This window comes from Doryrhamphus excisus, chromosome 4 (assembly GCF_030265055.1).
Source record: "Doryrhamphus excisus isolate RoL2022-K1 chromosome 4, RoL_Dexc_1.0, whole genome shotgun sequence".
Taxonomy (NCBI): domain Eukaryota; kingdom Metazoa; phylum Chordata; class Actinopteri; order Syngnathiformes; family Syngnathidae; genus Doryrhamphus; species Doryrhamphus excisus.
The window spans coordinates 708,013-718,464 of record NC_080469.1 but is presented as its reverse complement, the minus strand read 5'-3'; the positions used below and the strand labels follow the sequence as shown (position 1 = coordinate 718,464).

General features: G+C 40.6%; 1 protein-coding gene across 1 annotated transcript; it reads left to right on the top strand.

The window, feature by feature from the left end:
- Window positions 1-1,378: 1,378 nt before the first annotated feature.
- On the top strand, window positions 1,379-8,329 carry LOC131128488 (LIM domain transcription factor LMO4-B-like). Its single transcript, XM_058071383.1, has 5 exons — window positions 1,379-1,659; window positions 3,484-3,720; window positions 3,832-3,928; window positions 5,174-5,332; window positions 5,880-8,329. The coding sequence occupies exons 2-5, from the start codon at window positions 3,506-3,508 to the stop codon at window positions 5,886-5,888; spliced, it is 480 nt and encodes a 159-aa protein (XP_057927366.1). The 5' UTR covers window positions 1,379-1,659; window positions 3,484-3,505; the 3' UTR covers window positions 5,889-8,329.
- Window positions 8,330-10,452: the final 2,123 nt, after the last annotated feature.

Here is a 10,452-nt window from a genome sequence, read left to right as displayed (position 1 = left end):
AGTATTTATTAGCTTAAACACTTTAACTGTACTATAATTGTACTATAATACTGTATGTGTCCATACTTCAAGGACTTGTTTATTAAAAAAAAGATAATGTATCATTACGGTAGGTAAATGAATAAGATATCCATGCCTATGCGGAGTGTATGTAAACATATGACCAGTGAATAGGGGAACACTTGAGTATTAGAAGTTGTCGCATGGTGTATACTTGAAACGCCAGTCTCTACTGCTCCCTAGTGGTTGCCTGTTTATACTGCAACTGTCTGAAACTTCACCAACGTCATACTTGCATGACTAAGAGAATGGCATAAAAGTGTGAAAAATGCTTTGCTTTCAGTCATAAAAAAATAAATAGTTCAATGACTTTTATTTAAAATGAATTACAGTTAAAACAAAACTTATATTTGTTGAAAATTAGAAAAAAATATAATTTAAATAAATAAAATTTATTCAATATAAATTCATTAGTGATGTCTGATATTGTCTTTTTTTGCTTTTTTTATGCTGACATCGGGCTAATAATTAACTCTAAAGATAATTATCGGACATCCCTAATATTTATTATGACATATTCCCTGAAGCAGGATTCCTAATTAGTAAATGGAATATTTTCATAGTTAAATATACATAAATGAAACATATAAAACCTGTTTACGACTTTCTAAATATGTTTATTTAACATTATTAGAGCCCTCTAGGCATGAACTAACACGCCTATAGTGACCTGTAACTCCTATTACCCAATCTAGTAGACATAATATGAGAAAATAAGACATAACGTAAACGAACATGTTAGCAGGAAGTTCCTTGTGTTTTCCCGGACAGCGTACTTCCTGAGGTGGATAATGTCCATCAGTTTAACATTACCTGGTGGCCAAAGTAGTATACTACATATCACATCTTTGGATATGCCTTCTGAATTTGTATTTGAATTTAATTTAGCAAGTAATATGCAAAATTTGCTTAAATATGCATATTTTTATATAATAAAATAGGGACGAGACTGTATATACAATATATGTACATTGCATTAGAAAAGAAGAATATATATATATTTTTATATAATATATGCACATATTGCCTGTGTTCAGACTTTAGAGACTCCCTATATTGTTATTTATTATTATTTATGTTTATATTTATTATATTTATTTATTTATGTATTTATTTTTTAACCAAAATAATTGTGTGTACGTCTCTAGCCTTTAGGGACAGTCTATATTTTACATGCCCTCAGTGAGAGCAGAAAGATGAGAACCTCATAAATCATTGTAACCCTAGCCACGCCCACTGCTTTCCTATTGGCTGCCTCCTGGCTTGACATCGGTACGTCAGCTCTCTGTAATTTAAATACGCTCCTTGCGCAATTTGATGAATAGCGTCGCTGTCACAAGCATTCGAAAGCGTCGAGGAAGGCATTTTTAATTCCACGCTGGAAGAGAAGAGAAGAAGGAAGGCAGGCAGCTCCCTGCGGTTCGTATTATGAATCCGCGGAGCTCCAAAGTCAGACCGAACTACTGAAGGCGGGATTACTTTTCTCTCGGTGCGATCTCGTTGAAAGTCATGGAGGGGTCAAAGTGTCATTTTTGACTTTGGCAGATTGTTTTTTGGTTTCAACTTCAGCTGCGGGATTAAAAGCGCGATTCCACGAAGGTAACGAGATCTGTTTCCTTCCTTCCTTCCTCCCTTCCTCCCTCTTGCCTTTTCACACTGAAATGCTGTAAAAAGTGACGAAGAGGAAAATCTTTGTCATCAATACTTCCAAAAGTACCGTTTGCTGACTTTTCCTATTTAAAAAAAACTACATCACGTGAGCAGAATCTGCTTGTACTTCAATGCTTCATGTATTTTTACTACTAGATATCACTACTACTAGTAGTAAAAGCAGATTACCATAACATACAATACAAGACATCACGCACGTCATAGACCACATCATTGGTTCAATATATGCGCATATTAATATCAATAATGATACATCTAATAATGTCTTATCAGATATAAATAAGAACAATCCATAGAGATACTAATTCATGTAGTTGTACTGTGATGTTATTTACGTTAAATTGTTTAAGTCAGGCTTTCCATAGCAATTTGAAAGCTAAAAGCCACTTAGCGATATTTTTTTAAGCTTTTTTCTATAAATTAACTGAGGAACTATATTAAGAAGATTTTAAATGTAATATTTCATAACCCATTCAAGCATTACCATTGTTAAATGGATTTAAAATGGTAGAAAAATAAGCTTTTGGAAATGAGCTAGCTTACCTGAAATACAGCTAATTTGGGGAAGCCATGTCACATGATTGTCACATGACAGAAGCTCCTAAATGGTTCCCATCCCATTGATGAGTTCAAGTCCATCACAAAGCCGTATAGGAGACATTAGGACACGTTGCTCGTTGAGAAGAGCTATAGATTAGTCTATAGCGGCTTTCTAGAAGGGTCTGCATGCTAGCTTGATACTATAGCCGTAAAGTGGCTAAAGTTGGCAACACCGATCACTGCTCCGTTTCTTATTCTTTGGCAGACTAGGTGTGTTATAATGTGTTCATAAATGAGAACCAGCAGGTAGCACCACATCTGTTAGCGATAACAGCGGCGTATTTATTACACAAATATGTTTTGTGTGTCAATGTTTGTGGCATTGTTGACATTGCTGTATTTGTATATTGTTTACAAAGTCACAGAATAAGTTATTGGACACAGAAGGCCCTTAAAGGCATAAAGCTAGAGCCTTATCTGTCATCATTATGCACTAAAATTTAGCTTAAATATATGTACTATAAAAGGGACTAATAACCATCCATCCATCCATTATCCTAACTAGAGTTGATGAACTAGAGCAGAGGTAGGGAACCTATGGCTCGGGAGCCAGGTAGGGCTCTTTTGATGACTGTATCCGGCTCTCAAGCGTTTCTTACCACAATAAAAATGTATTTTTGCTAACATTTTAAAGTAAACATCACGGAAATGACTGTTAAAAATAATATTCAAAATCAATAACTTTCTTATGCATTTTAATCCATCCATTTATTTTCTACTGCAATACGGCCGACCATATCAATCTTTCCTGATTATATTTTCCAGGTCAAACACCAAAACTCGATTATTACTGGGTAATGCGGTAGTCTACCTCGGTCATTGAGATGTCAACATGTAAAAATAAAATGTTTAAAAAATGTATATGGCTCTCACAGATACACATTTTAAAATATCTGGCCTTCATGGCTCTCGTAGCCAAAAAGGTTCCCGACCCCTGAACTAGAGTATGCTGGAGCCTATCCCAACTGGGTACACCCTGGACTGTTAAGTTATATAGTACTGTCATCATGATCATCCAATAATGACCATGAAATGTACAAGATGTAAAAAGTACAGTATCTGTATATTTACTTGCTATCGTTACCAAAATGTTCAGAATGATCCCAATTATCCGAGATGTGGATATGATGTGTTGTGTTTTTGTGTGTGCAGGACAGGCTGAAGGCAGGTGAGGATGGTGAACAGTCAAGTGTCGGGCGTACCTCCGGCCCCGAGGTCATGCGCAGGATGTGGCGGGAAGATTGCTGACCGCTTCCTGCTCTTCTCCATGGAGCGTTACTGGCACACTCGCTGCCTCAAGTGCTCTTGCTGCCAAGCCCAGCTGGGCGACATCGGTACCAGCTGCTACAGCAAAGGCGGCATGATTCTGTGTCGCAGCGACTACATCAGGTGAGCTCCTGTGTGTGTGTGTGTTTGGGGGGGGGGGGGGGGGGGGGGGGGGCTTTGTAAATTTGGAATTTGGATCAAATGAGCAATGTGTCTTTTTTTTTTCATTTGCAGGCTGTTTGGGCACAGCGGGGCGTGCAATGCCTGCGGGCAGTCCATCCCAGCCAATGAGATGGTGATGAGGGCACAGGGAAATGTTTACCACCTCAAGGTAAATCCCAAACTCCCACCTCAGCCTGCTGTTCGTTTGACAGAAACATCTGGGATGTTGTCCCCCCAGTGTGAGGAAGGAAATTAATTGTGTTGTTTCCCCGCCCTCAAACATACAGATGACGGACAGCTGCATCAAGAATACTACTTTACAAAGAAAAACTAGCTTTAGTGGCTAATGCAGGTGTCGTTTTTGGGAGGACTCTACCACTTGACTTTTTTCGGGATCACACTTCAACACATTTCAAGTATAAAATGTATTGCTACTCGGCACGAATGATTAGGGGTGTGTATTGGCAAGAATCTGGCGATACGATACATATCACGATACTAGGCTCACGATACGATATATCACAATATCGCAATATGCACTTACTAAACACATTTTTATTCCATTACAACAGTATGTTATGCTGTATCACAAACAAAACAAAAGTGTAGCATTTGGATAAATAAAGCTTTAACATCCAGTTTTAAATTTACAAAAAAAAACATAAAAAACAAATAAATTAAATGATATCTCAAGATCCCGCTCAAATGTTCACATTCTATTAGCTGTGGAAAAAATGCAGAGTATACAGTACCTGACTTATCCACCATCAGAAGAGTATTTTTGTGGAACAAAGTAACTAACATCAGTAAAAAGTCCTTTTTAGGATGCTTGAAATAAGCATTATTTAACTAAATAGTGATATCAATTTGAAAAACAAAATACCTGCAATATCACAGTACTACTTTTGTAGTATCCAAAAAAGGACCTTGCTTTGCATTGCTTGCTAGCGGCAGGTCCTCATGGTGTCTCGCTAAGTGGACTCGCAGATTTGTGGTATTTCCCGAATACCTTATTGGGGCACGACACATTTTACAAACGCCATGGCGCAGGGGTCGCTGATGTTATCCATATTATACTTTTTAATATCGATACAGTATCGTGGAACGAAGTATCGCGATATATCGCCGAAACGATATTTTCTTACACCCGTACTAATGTTATATTATTTAAAAATATATTATTTTTATATTTTTTAACATTTTGTTAACCGGCTAAAAATCTACTTTATTTACAGACAAAGATTTGTGTTATTATTTGTTATTCTTTTTTTTGTGCAATTTTTTTTCTTATTTCTTCTTATTTTCTCCGCTCGTTAGCAAGCACCCCTGGAATGCCGACAGGAAGTAGAATGTTGTTGTGATGATGACTTGTTCTCCTGTACTTCCTGACCCTTTGTCGTTTGTCAACCTCCAGTGTTTCAGCTGCGCCACATGCAGAAACAGACTCATGCCCGGAGATCGCTTCCATTATATGAACGGTACAATCTTCTGTGAGCACGACAGACCGGCTGCTGCCTTGCTCAACAGCCACCTGCCTCCTCTTCCAAGTAATTCTGTCTTGACGGACCAAAAGGTAAACACATACTTATAGAAAATACTAGAAATACCAGGATTACCAGGAGAAAATGAATGAAAGATAGAGTGACAAGTAGAGTTCTTAGAAGCCATGGACGACTGTATGGAATTATATCTGCCTGCATTTTAAATCTCCCACGTCAGCACTCCGGTACAAGCAGTCCATTCCAGACGCAGCTCTGACCCATGTGACCACGTCAACAGCGTGCTAACATGCTAACAAACTAGCAAACTAACTCAAAAGTGTCTGTCTGGCAAAAATCCACACAAAAACATCACAATCCGTGAGATGTGTAAGCCAAAAGTTTCCATCCGTGGAATGGGCAATGTTCCCAGCATGCTTTGCTATAAGAGTCTTTGCTGAAAGAGTTTTGAGTGTTGCCGTTTCTAGTCATGTACGGTTAAAGGATTTTAGCTTCTGATCTGAATCCGGCCCCCTGTAAACAAAGCACAGACCAAGTAAAAGATGACCATATGTGTACAGTATATACAGTACAACAGTACATGCAGTTGTGTACTACCATTGGTTCCTGTCATCTCTGCAGGTGTGCTGAGTGATGTGCGTGCCATTGCTTTACTTCCTGTCTCCTGCTATCGTCGCCATTGTTGTGGATTCTGCTCACCACCACGGATCCCTGTCCTGAAATGCATTCTTCCAACAACATCCCATTCCGCCATGCTGTCATAAAGGTCATGCGCCACGTCCCAAAGTTTATTGTGCTCGGTATAAGAGTGCTCTGTCGTTCCGTGTGGACCGCATTGGCAGAGGCTGCTTCGGACTGCGAGGACAGTGATGACGGTTGGCCCTGCCATTGTTCCGAGGAAGGAACAAAAGACTCTTCATGGAGAGTGTGATGGACTGATGGAAAATGGCTGTCCAAGTGCTTTGCCGCCAAGCATCAACGTTTGGAATGAACTCTGATTTGTCTCTTGTATGTTTTCCGGACATCATGTACAGTACTGTTGAATATACAGTCAATACAGTCAGAATCTAATCCATGAAATAGCGTTTAGCGATGCTGTTTGAAGACTCACAATGATGCTACAAACTTTTTTGAACCCATAAGAAGCCGGATCCATTTCAAGTCAACTGATGTTGGATATACCACAGAGCGAGTGGAACATATTGTTAGAATAATATACTGTGGAACATTGGTGAGCATCGTCAATACGTTCCAGAAGGTCCAAGCCTATCCCAGTCTATTTTTCCCATAAGGGATAATGAAAATTCAATTAATCCGTTCCAGATAGCCAAAACACGATTTTATAGTATTACATGCAGAAAACAATCCCAATGCATATAATATATATATATATATATATATATATATATATATATATATATATATATATATATATATATATACAATTCTGAATGAAAGGGATAAATGAACATTTAAGGTTATTTTACCGTCATTGTTGCCAAAGACGGGCGGCACGGTGGTCTAGGGGTTAGCGCGCAGACCTCACAGCTAGGAGACCAGGGTTCAATCCCACCCTCGGCCATCTCTGTGTGGAGTTTACATGTTCTCCCCGTGCATGCGTGGGTTTTCTCCGGGTACTCCGGTTTCCTCCCACATTCCAAAAACATGCTAGGTTAATTAGCGACTCCAAATTGTCCATAGGTATGAATGTGAGTGTGAATGGTTGTTTGTCTATATGTGCCCTGGGATTGGCTGGCCACCAGTCCAGGGTGTACCCCGCCTTACGCCCGAAGACAGCTGGGATAGGCTCCAGCACCCCCCGCGACCCTCGTGAGGAAAAGCGGTAGAAAATGAATGAATGAATGAATGAATGTTGCCAAAGACACAATGTGGCACCTTCCTGTTTTGCCATGAGTTATTTCTACAGTTCAGTCGTGTTTCTCACCTCACGTCTCAGCTTTTATTTTGATCACGGCAGTAAAAGTTGCAAGTGCCGGGATTTTGATGAAGAATGTGAGAAACTATTGAAGTCAAGAATTCGTTCATAGGGTTAGCATATAGCATATGCTTGTCCGTGTTGATCTCTCTGCCACATTGTGTCTTTGTCTCCACGGTGTGGCTAAATGAATAATGGGATCAGTCTAATGCGCTTTGGGTACCTTGAATGGCGCTGTATAACTCCAGTTCATTGTTATTATTTATCCCTTTCATTTGTCCTTTATGTGGTGTAACTGTGTTAGTTAGCAAAGAACTACAGAATCAACCCCTGATGACATCACAGGGCTGACTTGCGCCTCCTTGGGACACTTTGTGATAATAATACATGAAGAACACAATCAGTATTAATGACGTGACAAGACATACGCCAAATTGTACGCTGACAGAAAAATGTACTTAAACCGAGGCAAGATTTTGGTGTACAGCTGATGCTAATCGAGGTGCCACTGTACTGCTAACTGACGTCAAAGATGTGTGACGTTACATATACGTTACATTGTTCGTGTTAAATGTATTAGATATTTGAAAAGAAGTCAACGTGACACGTTTTGGTTTTGTTTTGTTTCAAATCATTGCATTGAATGTCATGTTAACAATTGTGACAAATATGTGACAGCAGGCGCTTTACGGCAATTTGATGGATGAAAGCCCAATAGCAACATTTTCCCAGCTTGTTTTCTATAAATGAATTGAAAAAAATATACAATTACAATACTTAAAGCATTACAATTGGTTGAAAATAAACGTTTAGAAATGAGCTAGCTTACCTGACACTGGACACATGACTGTCACATGACAAGCACTAAATGTTTCCTATACAGTCAACTTGAATTTATATTATGTCCGATGGGAAACGTTTCCTCGGTTTTCGTACATTTAATTTTTTGTCCGATTTTTCCAAAGTAATTAATGCCACAAAGCAAGGTTCCACCGTGGCTTCTTATGGGCTGTTGAAAAATGTTCATCGTTTTTCCTTGTGATCGTTGAAATGAATTGTATTTCTTCACCAGCTTCCTGGTCAATGTGAGGAAACGAGCAATGGTTTAAAATCATATTAAAATGATTTTCCCGTATGAGATGACGTCACCGCGAGTGGTACCTACAGCTAGCGGCTAACGGTGGCTCTGGTTAGCCCCGCGTGGTTAAAACATGGCTGATTACCCCAGGGAATGGAATTAGCAGGCTTGAGCTTTGGCCATTTACAGAAGCAATTAAACATGAGCCGTGTATCTGTGCCGCCGGACCTCCTGGGAGGCTGAACTTGGGGCGTATCTCGCGGCCGACCGGTCCTAATGAACCCGAATCGGAACGCAGTCTAATCATGAGGTCGTCGTCGCCTCTTCAGTTGGGTCATTTTGGGGTTGTTTTCTTTTTGTTGTACACTTTGTCCTACGTAATTATCCACGGCTTCTTGAAAAACAATTATTCCAATAACTCAGGGTGCCTCTTTAACGCCCAACATCATCCCATCGGAGGTTTAAAGCTAATCTGGGTGCGATAGCAGCTAGCGGAAGATAGCATCTGCTCCACTTTTGCACCTTGCCTGGCAGCCATCAAAGTTTGCACCTTAATGCGCTTAGCTACTCCAAAATGTCCCACTTGTCACGGTAGCTGCTGATACCGCATCAATTATTTATTTCACGTATGATCAAGGGGCATCGCGCAAATTCATTAACGTATGCAAATGCCCACAATTACAATTATCTTGGCATGGTGATAGCGAAGAGCTAAAACCTCGCACATGCCCGACTCCCACCTTGACACAAGTTACACTTTGCATTCAAACTAATCAAGCCTCGTCTGCCTTTTCCTAATTAGCCGCAACGTTTTCAGATTCCAATTAGCGGGTCTGAAGAAAAGGCTCCATGCCACCAGGCGTTGTCTTTAATCAGAGCTCGTGCAGGTGTGTGGCTCACCGTGCAGCCTGTGTCTTCGGAAAGTGTTTATTCCCGCTAATTAATCATATTAACACATGGAGATGAGAGTAATCGCACACAAAGTGTGAAGGCACAAGATGATGCCAGGATATTTTTACACGTCGTCTTCTTAGCCGGATACCCGAGCCAACATGGTTGGCTGCCTTCTTCATGCCGAGGAGGCCTCCGCAAAACCTCAACCCAATCCGGGAACATTTGTGCAGGTACCAAAGATTACCTCATGCAATCGTTCCACACGTTAAGCCGTCAATAAAGGAACCAATCACATGCTAGTTAAAGTTCATACGTTCATTTGTGCAGTGGAACTTTGGTTAGCGTCACTAGCGTCGTATTCATCGTCTGACGATGGCTACGACCTGCGAACGTAAGGCATTTTTTGACATGCCGCAATCTACGCTTCTCATCGCCATCGCTCGTCACCGTTGATGGACGACACTGCTGACGGGGAGTCATACGCCATGTCAAAAGGTCCCAACCATCGCAGGTTCTTTTCACCTCAGCTGAGCAGATCTTGAAAAAGCAATTCATGCGTTCATTAACACCAGGCTTGATTAACGAAATGGAGTAAATCAGGCCCTCCTTTGCAGGCTCCAGTTCGCTCTCCGGTTCTATTTCTATCCATTGACTCACTTTATAATCCATTTCAAAAGCCTCCTATTTGCATTCAATGCCATTAACGGTCTGAGATGAACTTTCCGTCACCACTCCAGGATCTGCGCTCACAACTTTGGAAGTGAGGGGGGGCCGGTGTGGGTTGTTGTGGTCGTCACAGAAACAGTCTCTTCCATTTAAACCTCTCCACCACCATGGGCAAGACCAAAGAACCGTCAAAGGGACCCCATGGACAAAATTGCAAAAACAAAAACTTTGACTCCTGTGTAATTCCTTCAGACTGGAGCTGGTCCTATCCGGTCCTATCCGGTCCTATCTGGTCATTGGACCTAAACGGATGAAGCCTGACCAGATGGGAGGTGAAACGCCTTCGAAGACAATGAGAACAGTACTGTTGCGCTCCATTCAATGATCTGAGATTACAATAACCTGGATAAATAATGGTACGTATTCTGGTATTCTATTGCTGGTTGGCGATGTCAAGGGAGTTGGGAGCGCAGTCAACAGGAAAAGCATTAGTAAGACACTTTGCTGTCAAGGACTGAGATCCCGAGGTGCCAGCAAAGCCCCCCCCTTCTCAGAAACTGACTGAACGTTTGAATGAAACCACCTGAACTTTGATATTTATATCCATGTTTTTTGTTTAT